The sequence below is a fragment of the Pipistrellus hanaki genome (genome assembly GCF_964339955.1).
Source record: "Pipistrellus hanaki genome assembly, chromosome: 13".
NCBI lineage: Eukaryota > Metazoa > Chordata > Mammalia > Chiroptera > Vespertilionidae > Pipistrellus > Pipistrellus hanaki.
This window is the reverse complement of record NC_140515.1, coordinates 40,904,164-40,919,055: the sequence shown is the minus strand read 5'-3', so window position 1 is coordinate 40,919,055 and position 14,892 is coordinate 40,904,164. Positions and strand designations below refer to the sequence as shown.

General features: G+C 37.5%; 1 protein-coding gene across 1 annotated transcript in view; it reads right to left on the bottom strand.

Moving 5' to 3' along the window:
• Positions 1 to 14,892, bottom strand: part of KCNH8 (potassium voltage-gated channel subfamily H member 8) — a gene marked incomplete at its 5' end in the record, with an annotated part of 269,106 nt that overhangs the window by 15,430 nt on the left and 238,784 nt on the right. The window contains 4 exons of the mRNA XM_084903270.1: positions 2,015 to 2,091; positions 4,698 to 4,804; positions 5,995 to 6,350; positions 10,233 to 10,271. Coding sequence (XP_084759396.1) covers positions 2,015 to 2,091; positions 4,698 to 4,804; positions 5,995 to 6,350; positions 10,233 to 10,271 — 579 coding nt within the window. The remainder of the gene's footprint in view (positions 1 to 2,014; positions 2,092 to 4,697; positions 4,805 to 5,994; positions 6,351 to 10,232; positions 10,272 to 14,892) is intronic.

Genomic DNA, 14,892 nt, shown 5'->3' with positions numbered 1-14,892 from the left:
AGGGCAAAGAATTCAAATAGTATTAATGGGTGGTTTTAGTCAAGAACAGTATCTGAAAAGAAATTGTTGGGTAGAAGGTTAATGACCAATTTTCCAACAGGGTGTTTAGTTTTAGTTTTGCGTTCTTTTGGGGGTGCGTTTTTAGCCAGAGATTTTTTTGGGGGGGTGATTCAGTGTTTGAGCAAGCCCTTGTAATTGAAGAACTTTCATTCTAGTTAATTTTTTAAAAAAAATTTCTTTATTGATTAAGGTATTACATATGTGTCCTTATCCCCCCATTATCCCCTCCATCTCCCCACTATTTAGTTTTTCTTTGCCTATTTTGTTAATCTGCCCTTGGGTCATCTAACTTCTTGTTAGTGACAGTCTCAGAGAAGATAGGTTCAGAAGGAGAGATGGCAGTAAAACATAAACTTTCACTAAGCTGAAGAAATACAGGTTTAAGAAAAACCTTTGAACTTGATGACCAGCTACCCAGCCTTCCATTATTACAGATAATTGGAAAATGATTATAATGATATGAATTTAATTGCTCTCAAATCTCATCAATATCAACTGGTTACATTTTCTGCTAAAATTTCATCATGTAATAAAAAACTTGAGTCCTTGCAAGGGATTCTGTTATACTCTCTGTGCCTGCCCACATGTCCTTACCCCAGGTCCATCCTGAAGGTCACCATATTCCTGTCTGAGGAGTCTTTCCAGTGTTCTCTGCAGTGAAGCCTGGAGAGTTAATCCCCCAGGAACCACCCTCAACTCTACTTTTCCTTGCCTCATGATGGTACACTTTTGAGTTGTCCTACCATCTTTTAGTGCTTCTCAGCAGGATTGCACCCCAGTTGCCCACAGAGTTAATTATCTCATTAACACACCTGTATATTTTTGCTTTCATTTCTTTTCTGCCTTGCTTCTCTACTCCTTCATCTTGCTTCCTGAATCACATCCCTAATAAGCTATTTGCATCCAAATCATTATTTCAAAATCTGTTTTTTCCCCTTCTCCAAATTTTATTATATTGGGGATTGGGTAGCATAAATTAAGACAGTAATTCAGAAATTACTTTCTCTACTTATACAGAAGGTCCAGAAAGTAGATAAATGTGCTTCTAGAGCTGGATGTAGGAACAGGATTAATTATAAATGAGTATGAGAGATCTTGTTGAGAAGGTAAAAGTATTCTAAAACTAATTTATGGTGTAGGTTGATCCACTCAATAAAGATACTAAAAATCATTGAATTGTACACTTGAAATGGGTGAATTTTATATTAGGTGAAATATATCTCAATAGGGTTGTTTAAAAAAATTACCTATTTTATAAGGATAGGTGATAAGATTCACAGAGTTAAATTGTTCAGAGTTACACAGCAGATATGTGTCAGAGAAAGGAACAAAGTTTCAGGACATTTGATTGCTATGACTCATTACTTTTGATTCATCTGGGGACTAATATCTTGCTTTAACCCATTAAAAACTAAAGTACACGAAAGAAGTGAAAAAGCCCCAATTAAACCAAATATCAATATATTTAATATGCTAATTATAATCTCCATTTCATAGTGCACTACAAGATAAGCATAATTATTATCCCCTTCTACTCATGGGGAATCAGAGCTTGAGAGTGGGAAAGTGATTTATCAAAGGTCACATAACTCATATGAGTCTTTTTTTAAAAAAAATATATATTTTATTGATTTTTCACAGAGAGGAAGAGAGAGGGATAGAGAGCTAGAAACGTCGATGAGAGAGAATCATCGACCAGCTGTCTCTTGCACACCTCCTACTGGAGATGTGCCCACAACCAAGGTACATGCCCTTGACCGGAATCGAACCCGGGACCTTTCACTCCGCAGGCCAACGCTCTATCCACTGAGCCAAACCAGTGCCGGCTCATATGAGTCTTAGTGGGAGTTTATCCATGGTGGTCTGACAGCAGAGCCCCTATTTGTAATGACAATATTACAACATTTCTCCTCTTACCATTCCAGCATGACTAAAAGAAATGAGAGCTCCATACCTCACTGTTGAGTTTCTTTATCTGCTGCTTGGTCTCCTCTGCCTTGATGAAGAGAACAGCGGCTCCAATCTCTGGGTCTGAAAAGTGACACACATACACACACACAGAATGAGTCCTTTAGGAATAAATATCACATTTGAGAGTTGGGTCAATAGTATTAGGGAAAGAAGCCTGAGTTACTGCCTTTAGAGATTTCTGATGTCTGTGTACTGTAGTTTCTGTCTCCCTGAGATTGGGAAAGTGTCTAGTACTCCTCTGCATGGTACACGATACACTCTTTGGAACCAGGCACACATCAGGGTGGTGACTGTGACTGTAGTGACTGAGTATAAACATGGCAATCCTCCCTTTTGTCTGAATATAATCACCACTATGTTGCAAGAGGTCACATTTTCTCTTCTTTAACAGTTCTCTAAATATATATATTACAGCCACTGCCCAAGCCATAGAAAAGGGATGTTCTTTTTTTTCCCTTTTTATTCCCCCCCCTCCCCACTAAATATTGATTTCTCTGCCCATGTGAGTATTCTCCTCCCACCTCTATTCCTAATCTCCACTGCAGGTTTTCCGTCTCCTCCCATGTCGTGCTAAAAGATAATTTCTCCAATTTCCTGGTTCTCTCATCTCTATTTTTTCTACCTTAATCTTCCAAATGCATTTATTTCTGTCAGGGACAAAAGTACAGATGAATCATTGTTGGCTTCAGTAGAAAGGATATATGTATATTATGCTATGATCATTCTAATATTCTAATTTTGGTCAATTGCAGGTAGAAAACTTGTTTGTGGGAGAACATTTCATTCAAAACAACCAGAAGTGGCAGAGTAGTAAGGACTCACTTTGCAGAGATAATTTGCAAAGCTATGCAAAATGAATGAATGATGAGAGATCATATACCACAGGCGAGGCCTCCTTTAGAGATGATAGCAATGAATAAATAAAATATAATTGACCTTCATGAAGCTTAGAATCTAGCAGGGAAAAGAGACATTTGAAAAGTAATTATGCAATAGTTTTGAATTTCATACTAAGGGAAATAGGGAGTAATCGGAATCAATTTATATTTTAAAAATGTTTATATAAAGAAAAGTATGAGATAAGAGAAGAGACTTTGGTAGCAATGCAGGCAAGAGATAAATGTGGCAAGGAAAAGGGTGGAGGCAGTAAGGATAGAAAGTCCTACAACTGAGAGAGATGTAGGATATAGAATCAAGAAAATGTGTTGCTTGAATGAATGAGTGTAGGGATCGATGATGGGAAAAGGGGGAAGAGGAAGCTAAGAAGTTAGTGGGAATAGGTGGATGGACACAGTAAGGTTCTGTGCAGAATCTCCAGACCCAGGTGAGCCAACAAAGAAAACTTCCAAATGAGCCCCACAAACAGCTTTCATGGCAAATGCACCAATTTGACTATAACTATGATTTCTGTGCCCCTTGCCCTAAGCAGAGTAATAGCAGCACATGTAAGTCAAAATAATACACTAATCAGGATTGTTGACTGACATCTGCATTACCCTTCCCCTCCCAATCAGTGAGTCTTACAAGGACCCTCCCATTTCCCTAGAACACATGTATCAAACACAAAGCCCGCGGGCCAAATCCAGCCCGCCAGGCCTTGCAATGTGGCCCGCACCGCGCTGTCATCACTGCACTCCGCTGTCAGTTTATGACATTGTCAGTTTATGACTGTTCAGTAAACCATTCGGCCCGCGATTTAGGCTGGATTTTAGATTTTGGCCCCTTCTCTGATTGAGTTCGACACCCCTACCCTAGAAGATGATGAGTGTTGGGAAAAACAACTGTTGATTGAGATAGAATATTGGTATTCTACCAACCAAGACATACCCTCAGAACTGTACATTCAAAAGTTCTTCTTAGGCTTGGCTTTGTTCATGGTGGGATTTACCAATTAGCAGGAGGAGATATCAGCTGGGCATGAAGGAGAGGAGAGGGTTGGCAGGGGATTGCTGGCCTTGCATCTGGTAGTTTGCTGGTAATTGTTTTAGATAGTTTATACCTATTTAATACTTCTTTATTATGCTTAACTATAGGGGTGTCTTCTTTATAATTTATTTGTCCTTTCTGGCCTCTTTTATGTTGTTAGATTCATTTTTTATGGCCAATGAACTCAAGAATGAAAGGGAGAGAGAGGAGTCTGAGCTATGTTTGGGGCTACCCCTTACATTAATTCACCATCACTAGAGGTTAGCACTTCAAACAGTTTTTCATCATTTCTAAAATGTTTACATACTTCTGAAGTTGTTTATCTTCTGACAAAATGCAAGTACATAACCTCTCACCAAATAAATTGGTTAAATATAACCAATGTTCCTACAGTGCGCAACCAACACAGCATTTCCTCTGGGTAGTGTTTTTGTGGATTAGTCTACATTTATAATAGGAAAACATGGTCATCCTCTGATGGTGTGTTAGGAAACTCAGAAAATTGAGTCTTCTAACAACATCAGTTACCTTGGCTGGTAAATGTCAGGACATCTAACCTGGACAGAGGAGCAATTACAAATGGTGTTTTAATAACTTGGAGATAACACAGACTCAAGTCAAATTATTCCATGGCATTGGTCAGTCCTATGACATGGAAAATATTCTTTTTAACTTCTAATGCCAAACATTAGAAATTAAAAAGAAATATTTCCCCTTGAGAGAAGGCTAAATATCTTTACCTCCAAGAGGAGGAGAAATTCTGGGTTCTGATCTGATTCGTTCAGAGCCAAAGTCAAAAGTCTGGCTTTCTTCACTACTGTTTCCATCTTCAATTCCGTCAACAATCCTGTTTAAGATAAAGGAAATTGGTTAATTGTGAATTTATATTCATGGGTTCCAAAGTTTCTAAAAGACTTAAAAATATTCTGTTAAATTTCTAAATTCTAGATATTATAGAGCTATGCTATTCAATATGGCAGCCATTAGCTTTATAAGATTATTGAGCACCTGAAATGTGGCAGGTGAAAATTGAGATATGCTGTATGTATAAAATACACACGGAATTTTGAAGATTTCAGTAAAAAAAGTAAATTATTTTATTGGTAATTTTTATATTGTTTACATTTGAAATGACCATATATTTGGGGCATATTGTTTTAAATAAAATATATTATTAAAGTTAATTTCACTTTTTTTTGAGGACTTTCTTTTTTTTCTTTATTTTTCTTTCTTTCTTTATTTTTTAAATATATTTTATTGATTTTGTACAAAGAAGGGAGAGAGATAGAGAGCTAGAAACATCGATGAGAGAGAGTCATCGATCAGCTGCCTCTTGCACACCCCCTACTGGGGATATGCCCGCAACCAAGGTACATGCCCTTGACCGGAATCGAACCCGGGACCCTTCAATCCCCACGCTGACGCTCTATCCATTGAGCCAAACCGGTCTCGGCTTTTCTTTTCTTTCTTTTTAAAAAATATATTTTATTGATTTTCCACAGAGAGGAAGAGAGAGGGATAGACAGTTAGAAACATTGATGAGAGAGAATCATCGATCAGCTGCCTCTTGCACACCCCCTACTGGGGATGTGCCCGCAACCAAGGTACATGCCCTTGACCGGAATCGAACCCAGGACCTTTCAGTCCGCAGGCTGACACTCTATCCACTGAGCCAAATCGGTCCCGGCCACTTTTTTATTTTTACTTTAAAAATATGTCTACTAGAAAATGTAAAATTATTTGGTTCACACTTTTAGTTCAGATTGTATTGTATTGAATCCTTTTGAGAATATGATTAAAACTATTTATTCTAAAAAAACCCCAAACCTACCAAAATTCTTATTTTTTCTCATATCTGCACATACCTCCATATAGAGGAAAAATTACACAAAAAACTCAGGAAAGCTGAAACATCCAGGCTAGAATCTTGTGCACTAGAAAGACCCAGAAGGCTGAATAATTTACTAGCCAGGTTCTGGTCTGAATAAAAGGCAGCCATTTTTACCTGGGAAAGAATTAGATGATGTGGATTCTTACCTTGGACTGAGGTCTGGGGGTGCAGCACTATTCAAGGTTGAAAGTTGCAATTTCAAGTTCTTCTCTTTCTTTTTACTGTGATTAGGTGGGTCAGCTTCCTGTTTGCTTTTTGGGGAACTTGAACTGGAGACTCTGATAGGCGAGTGAAATGGCACTGTTCCTGAGGCCAGCTGCTTCAAGCTTAAACCTAGATAGCTTTTATTGCTTCCCACCTTCTTGTTTCGTGTTGAGGAGGATCCCCTCGTGTAGATAGGAGAGAGGGAGGCGGTCTCCTCTTCCTCCTCCTCCTCATCTTCCTCATCTTCCACAATGGACGGCAGTCTCCTGTTGATGCTGCCATTTCCCTTGGGCTCTGACTAAATCAGTGGATAATATAGATTAGTATGAATTGCAAAGACCTCTTGAGAGGTATATCATTTACATTGGAGATTCTGTCAGAACTGAGTCCAATCTCTTAGAGACTTACTTCTCATCAAAATGAAAGACTTTCAAGATTTTGCTATATGTTATCCAGGTGTTAAAAGTTCCCCCATTGAGAAATGGTTCTAGGAAAAAAAAAAAGTGTCTCCACTTATGACTTTTCCTAGCCTAACCTCTCTGCTTTCCTGGGATTAGCCCACCAACTCTTCTCTTGGTCTTTTAAACTCTCTTGTTGGAGAGCAGTGTGAAAGGTGTACTTTACCAAAGTTTGCACCTAGATTTTAATCAACCTGCCACTTATGATAGTATATAATGGCATGCTATTAGGAATAAAGACGTTTTAAATTTTACTGGAAGTTCTTGGCCTTTGTTATTTTAAATATACAAGGTCTTCAGTAGAACATTATGTGGAGATCAGCTAGCAAAATTAAAATATCCTTGAGAATGAAAATCTTTCCTATTTGGATCTCATAGATGGAAGAAGATCAGCAGTGTCCTCAGCTACTGTTTCCTGCTTTCCCTTTTCTGAGTTGGTTGGTAGGAAATGGAGAAAACCATTCCATCTGCTCCCTTGAAGAGCCTTGGGAAAGGAAGGAGAAAGTCTTGCCATGCCTCATCCTAGTACCACTGGGCTCTTGACTGGGGTCATTAAACCTTATAGGCTAAGAAGAAGTAAGGGAGAGAAGGGGAAAGGACAATTGAGGTGATGATGGAGGGTCAGGGTAGAGAGGGCAAAGGCTAAACTAGTAGCTGTGGGTAGAGTTAACTGTAAATATTTATAGCTCTGCCCCAGACATGGCTTCCTTGCTCCAAAAGCTCAATTCATTTTTCTGTGCCTTGTTTTCTTTTGAAGATACAATCACTTACTAGTATACCTACCCATCAATAATTTTCAATAAAAATGAGAGAAACTGAAAAGACCTACTAGTACTATTTAAATCTCAACAAGTTCTCATTATTACTTCATTTTAATAAATAGTTTTTTAAAAAAATATTTTATTGATTTTTTTATAGAGAGGAAGGGAGAGGGATAGAAAGTTAGAAACATCAATCAGCTGCCTCCTGCACAACCCCTACTGGGGATGTGCCCACAACCAAGGTACATGCCCTTGACCGGAATCTAACCAGGGACCCTTGAGTCCACAGGCCAATGCTCTATCCATTGAGCCAAACCGGTTTTGGCTAAATAGTTGGTTTATTGATGTATATAGATTTTGCTATCTTATAACAATAGATATAATAAAAGAATGAATTTGAATCTTAAAGGCAATAGCCTATTTAGTTTAAGTGCTAAGTGAAATAAATGGTTAATTTACATATATATATATATATATATATATATATATATATATATATTTGTATTTTTTTATTCTTAGTGCCTCAAAATTTCTTGAGGATATGGTATTAGACTCATCTTTCCAACTACGTATGGTTATTTTAATTGATGGTGAAGCCATAAGTTATTTATTGGAATAGTCATGGTATTGCTTTTATTTGTTTGTTTGTTTTTTTGTTCTTCACAGCATTAAAAAATGCTGCACTTTTAACAAAAGCTCCACATGAATTGCAGGTGAACATTTGTATACTAGTATTGTAGAATAGAAAAACTAGCTCACCCAGCTAAAGACACAACAGGGCAAACTTATCAAAGAAATGAAAAACAATGAGTGCATTCTCTAATTGGACTTCTGTTTACATTTGCACTGGCAATTTATTCCTTTGTTTCTAGGAGGCTCTAGTGGCTATACTAGAATTGTCTGACTAATAACCTATCGTGTTTGTTCTTCTACAAGTTTAAATTTCATCCATTTTGTCACAGAGGCTTGATGCCTTGAAAAAGTTGCTTAGATACTGACTCTTGTGAACAAGGCATCTGACATTTCTTAAATCAAGAGGTAATTCTCCCAACTACCATCATTACAGACAGGGCACATATTTATTAGATTTTTAGATACTCAGAGCTACATGCAATCGCTCTGCAGGAATACCAGTTACTTTCTTCAGTATCTATCTACTGTAGAAACTCCCACTTACCTTGTGTAGCTGGATCCACCTATGCATACACTGCCATAAAGTTCAACCGTAGAACCCTGGCTGGTGTGGCTTGGTTGGGGTTATTATCCTATACACCAAAAGTTTCAGGCTCAATTCCTGGTCAGGGTAGACCTCTTCCTTCTCTTCTGACCCTCCCCTTCATCTTTCCCTGACAAATGCTCTTATGAGGGCAGTAAGGTTTTTATTTCCCTAGTGAAAGGAACCTCTAATTTAGCTCATGACATTTTGCTTGGATAGTCATTTCACACTCAAAAATGACTAAATTTCATTGAACCTATTCTTGACTAAAGGAAAAGCAGAATAAAGTCCAGTGGTTGAATTCCAGCCCTAGAAGCCTATTACCTATAACCTGTGACTTATTACCTATAACCTTGGTCAAGTAATAGAATTGTATAAAGCATGTGAATTGGGAATGGTATGAGAGAAAAATTAGATATTGGACAATGGAAGTTAAACACTTAGCCATATGCATTGCAAGTGTTTAGTAAATGCTTGCCCTTGAGACGATGATAATCATGAAGAAAATAAAAACAGTATTTATATCAGGGCAGGTGCTCCAGAGAGTACTGTTACCCCTTTGTTACATAATTGTTCCACTGACCAGAGGTCACTGTTTCCAGTTGCCCTTGCTGCGTGGTTTGGCAATGAGGCTAGGTTCTGGGATGATAGCATGTAAATGAACAGGTTATAAAGAACTTTTAGGAAGATGTCTAGAAAGAGGGGAGCTTCTATCCTGCTCTTTCACATTCCTTTACTTTCTAGACTGAAAAATATTGATGAAATGAATGGCTCACCAGTGGTCATTTTAGAAAATAAGGACATCTTAAAGAATGAAGTCGTACATTGAGGATGATGAAACAAAGAAAAAAAAAATGTGATGTGTTTTGTGATTGGATGTATTTGTGTGCCTCTGTGTGTCTGTGTGTGTATGCAAGTGTGTGAAATTTGGATTCTGTTTCAAGGAGAGGACAGAACAAGAAAAAAAGCTGTTTACAGGGTTGTTGTCAAAGGATTATTATTCAAATTTTTTTCAATTACAGTTTACATTCAATATGATTTTGTATTAATTTCAGATGTACAGTATAGTAGCTAGACAATCATATACTCCATGAAGCAATCCCCCTAATATTTCCAGAACCCATCTGGCACCATATATAGTTATTACAGTATTATTAACTATATTCCCTATGCTGTATGCTACATCCCCATGACTGTTTTGTAACTGCCAATGTGTACTTTTCTGTCTCTTTACCTTTTCACTCTCCCCTCGGTTAGCCATAATCAGTTTGTTCTTTATATTTATGAGTCTGTTTCTATTAGATAATAGATCTGGCAAATAACTATTTCTTGGGAAAGTTTTCTTTGAAATTAGAGGATTCTTAAAAGTTTGGAATCTCTTAAGAGACCATGTGAGACTACTTCCAAAATACCTCTGAACCATACTTTTTACATTATGGGTAATCACATGTGCCCTCCATGGGATGTTCATAAGAAAACATTTGGCTACTAATTTCAAACACAATGAAAGTGTCTCTAAGATTACTAACTCACGACTTTGCTACTTTTGTCAGGTTTTGGTAACAACCTACTCTTCAACAATAACAAACAAAACCCCTTAAATAGATGAGTTTCAATGCTTCTCTATTTGCAAACTGAAGAAAGTCTGTCACCACATCTCATGTTGAGAAGTGTATTAGGGAACAGGTTTAGTGGGAATCCTACAGATCTTATATACATATTTTTCTCTTAGAGAAAAGCCATACCTGTGAGACTGTAGATTTGTTTGATAATTTTGATATCACCTGAAACAACAAACAAAGTAGAAGTTGTAACAATCATTCAAACTTGCATCTTCATAAAAATTTTCAACATTTTTCATCTAATGGCACACAAAAACTAATTACTAAAATTCTTCAGCACACCAAGAAATATATATTTTTTTGCTGATCTGACAAAAAAATAGGTATAATTTTTATTCATTCACACTATTGGCTCTCATTGTGTTGGCTGTTGTCTTTTTTTTTTTTTAATTGGACAATCTAAGGGAAAAGGAGGTCAGTGCTGCTGACTAAATAGTCAGGTATTGCATGTTTTAAAAATTATTGTGGCACATTGGGTGAAAATTGCTGATTTAAACCTTAGCAGGTGGTTTAGGGACTGGGTGAAATGTAGGAGGAGAGGAAAGAGATGGGGGTTCAGAGAGTGTTGGGGTTGATTGATCCACCTGTGTAGGCCAGAGAACAGAAAATGCATCTTGAAAGATGCTGAAAACACCTCCTACAATCCACACTCAAGGAGCTCTATTGGCCAGTGTGTGTTACTAAAAAAATAAAAATAAAAAGAAAAAAAGGAGATGGGGAGCAGAAAATGGAATGTCTGGTATAGGACACCGCACCTAGGGAACAATGATCAGAATCGTGGCTTATTGCCTACATTTTCCATCTTGATACTTCATTCACTCTCCTTTGTTTTCCATCTCTCTTATTCCACTTTGCTACCCTTTTGCTAAATTCTTTCATCTTCCACGATTTTTTCCTCTGGCTCTGTGAAAATAGAAATCCATGGAAACTTATTCAGTCTCATTTCTTTTTGTTTAACCATCTCTCCTTCTTACTTGAATACAGGTGGGAGTCATGTATTCTTTCTGTCCCACTTGTTTTACTCATTATGATGTTCCTTGTAAACTGGGATTAGGTTTACTGGGGATCCAAATCCCTTATTTAATTGAATTTAAGATCCCATTGAACCCACTGCATTCCTATATACTAACAATGAGATTTCAGAAAAAGAAATGAAAGAAAAAAATTCCTTTTGCAATTGTAACAAAAAGTATAAAGTATATAGGAATAAGCTTAAAAAGGACATGAAAGACCTATATACTGAAAACTACAAAGCACTATTAAAAGGGATTGGCTGAAACCGGTTTGGCTCAGTGGATAGAGCGTCAGCTTGGGGACTGAAGGGTCCCGGGTTCGATTCCGGTCAAGGGCATGTACCTTGGTTGCAGGCGCATCCCCAGTGGGGGGTGTGCAAGAGGCAGCTGATCGATGACTCTCTCTCATCGATGTTTCTAACTCTCTATATCTCTCCCTTCCTCTCTCAACAAAATCAATACAAATATATTTTTTAAAAAAAGGGATTGAAACAGACACAATGAAATGGAAGATCATGGAGCATAGAAATGTACAGTCAGAACCTATATAATCTTATTAACCAATGCCACCCCAATTAATTTATTAAAATGAAAGAAAGAAAAAGATCACATTGATTGTAAAAGATAAAAAAAAATGCTGCCAATCACAGTGACATGCCATCAGTTGAAAGACAGATCTTGATTTCAAAGATACTAAAATGTGAAAACAAATGTGTAATGTAGAATCACTTAAGCTTGGATCTCAGGACATATAAAATCAAACTATGTGATACTATCTGTGGAGAAGCACATTAAAGAACATGCACTATCCATGATGTATAAAAAGCTCTGAAAATTATGACATAATCTGAAAACATGCTTCCGGTCTCATTCACATAGTTTCGTGCTTAAAAAGACTTTTTCATTTTACACACTATAAATTAACAATTTTATTCACATAAAAAAACCCAAAAATCATTGCAGTTGAAAATGATCCACCTAGTAAGTGAGACTTATTTGGTATTTCTGTCACCCGCTCACTGTTGCTTTTATTTTCCTAGACAATTAGGGAAATAGATCTGTTGCTGTTTATACAAATGTTGGAACCATTATTGTTGTGAAAATATAGTATGTTTCATCAATGTTGAATGTTATCAAAACAGTCAACCTATTTTATATCTGTTTAGGTGCCTAGATAGTCATTGATCAGAAATATTATAGACATAAGGTTTGTAATAATGCACCAAATGGTGACATTTACAACAGCTGAATGATTAAAGAAGTGAAAATAAAACAAAGTTCTGGTGCTGTTGCTACTGTGGTAGACACGAAAGGCTTTGGGTTATAGCTCAGATGGGCAAAAGAGTGGATGCAGGGCCCTGAACAGCTGCAGGTCAGAGATGCCCCCTGAGGTGTAAGGCACTGGCCTTAGCACCCTCTGATTTGGTGTGATTCCCAGCTCCTTGGTTTGCATTCTGTTGTTGAATCCCATTTTTTTGTTTTTTGTTTTTTTTCTGAATCAGTGCTTCTCAAACTTATGTGTGTAATGCAGATCACATGGGCTCTCATTAAAGTCAGGCTCTGATTGGGGAGGTCCAGGATAGGGCCTGAAACTCTCCCCAGGTAAGACTGATGCTGCTGACCCTTGGGGCACACTTTGAGTAACAAGTTCTCTAACGGTTAGTGGTTGGGTCTGCTTTGTGGCAGTCATCAAACCAATGTCCCTGTCATCATCATCCTATTATCTATCAATTCATTACATTTTATTTATTTATTTTTACCTTGAATACATAATTTATATTAACAAACCTTTTTAAATTGTGAAGTTAGATGTGAGTGAGAATCATGATTGTTGCTATAGTCACTATGTGCATAGGATACATAAAGTTTTCATTATGGGATAAGCACCTTAACAAATGCTTCCCGTCCATTAATTTTCAGTGCAATTATATGAAGTAAGTGTGCATTGTTTGGTGAACACTATTGTGGTAGGTTCTCTAAATAAATTATTTCATTTACATATAGTATTAACCATTTGCATTTAAGAAGAATATCACAATATATTCACTCTGTTGACTTAACACTTCATGCTGATTCAGAGTCTGCCAAGTGCAGAGAATATGAGTTTAATTTTTAAAGCCAGAAGTGACCGTAAGGAATGTCTGCTACAATCCTTTGCACACCTGGCAGATAACAGAATGTTTTGAGACGCTTCCTAAAAAAATCAGATTCCAGGGCACCAACTCCAGCAAGTCTCTTCCAATTGTTGGTGGGTGGGGTCCAGGTCTCCAGGTGAGATTTATAACCTCTGAGGTAGTCCAACTCCCTAATTAGAGATATGGAAACTGCAGCCCAGGAAGATGAAATAACTTGCCTAATTCATGCATCATGTTAGTGGCAGAACTTGTACCAGAAGCCATGTGTCCTGACTCTCAGTGAATCGTAGACAGAATCATAGTTTTCTCAGGTACCTTCTCCAGCTGTTAATGCTGTTACTTAGGCTGAAAGATTAAATGCTTGATGTACTGTGGATTTTACTTAAGCACAGGGTTTGATGATTGCCACAAAGCAGACTCAACCACTGAGTTACTCAACCACCTCTTTAACCTTCTCTGAGTCCCAGATCTTTCAGGAAATCTGATGAGTTCTAGGTATTCTCTCCCCAGGCAGGGGGTGAGTGGGCAGTTCTGGATATAACCTTTGGATGGAATATGTTTATCAATTGTAGTTTCTTGTTCCAGCCACTAGAATAAGACTCAAAGTTTTTGAAAGTTTTTAGGAAGGAAGTCTTGCCCAATTTTGAGTCCCACCCACACGAAGGGAGGAAGTCTATTTCCATTTTTTGCTTGCCTCACAGGTCAGAATTATAGTCCCTGTGTGAGTCTGCAAATGTCCTCTCAACTGTGGAATCTCATAAGATACTAAGGGGCTCTAGTAGGCATGTTATCTATAGCTGATTGCTCAGTTGGGAAATGAGACGGGAATTACAAGGCTCTTCTTTCTGGCTGATTCATGGTATCCTCTGCTTTGTTAATAATGCCACATTGATTCAGTCACAAAATAGATCGAAGGAATATACTATGTCCTCATTGACAAAAAGGGGATCAGCACGTATTTTATCTTGTTCACTGGGCAGCAACATAAGCAGTATTGGTGGCTGTTCGGGATAAAGATAATATGAATGAAGGATATTCACACATAACCCCATAACTCACATAGTTAAAATGTCTACTCTTATAAAAACCATACGTAATTGGCATCTAATACAAGCAAGTAGAAAATGAATAGATCTCATTTTTGTTTCTGATCTACTTCTTTATCTTTTAGACCCACGTGAAGGTGCCAATATGTAATGAACAACACCAAGGGCGGGTGGCAGATGGGAGGAATAACTAGAAACCTTTGGGAAAAGTTTAGGCTTTGAACAGGGGAAATTCATTTTCCACTGAACAAGTCTGAGGGCTCACCACCATCTAATCTAAAGAGGAGATTTTTGAAGCTGGTCAGAAATCCTACGCGGATAATATAGTTTCTGCTGTCTGCTCTGTTGGTTATATAACTTAGAAACCGAAATGAGACGTCAATGAAAAAAACTGCTGAATTTGACATTGCCCAGTTTCACACTGAGCCTTGAGGTCATGACAAACTATTAAGACTTAAAGGAGAATTTTCTTCCCCCAGGTAAATACTATCACTCTGATGTAGAAAGCACCAACCAAGTAGTTGAGTCCTGAATTTAACATTTACTCACTTTTAGAGCTGCAGAATCAGCTACTGAGCTATAGTGTAGG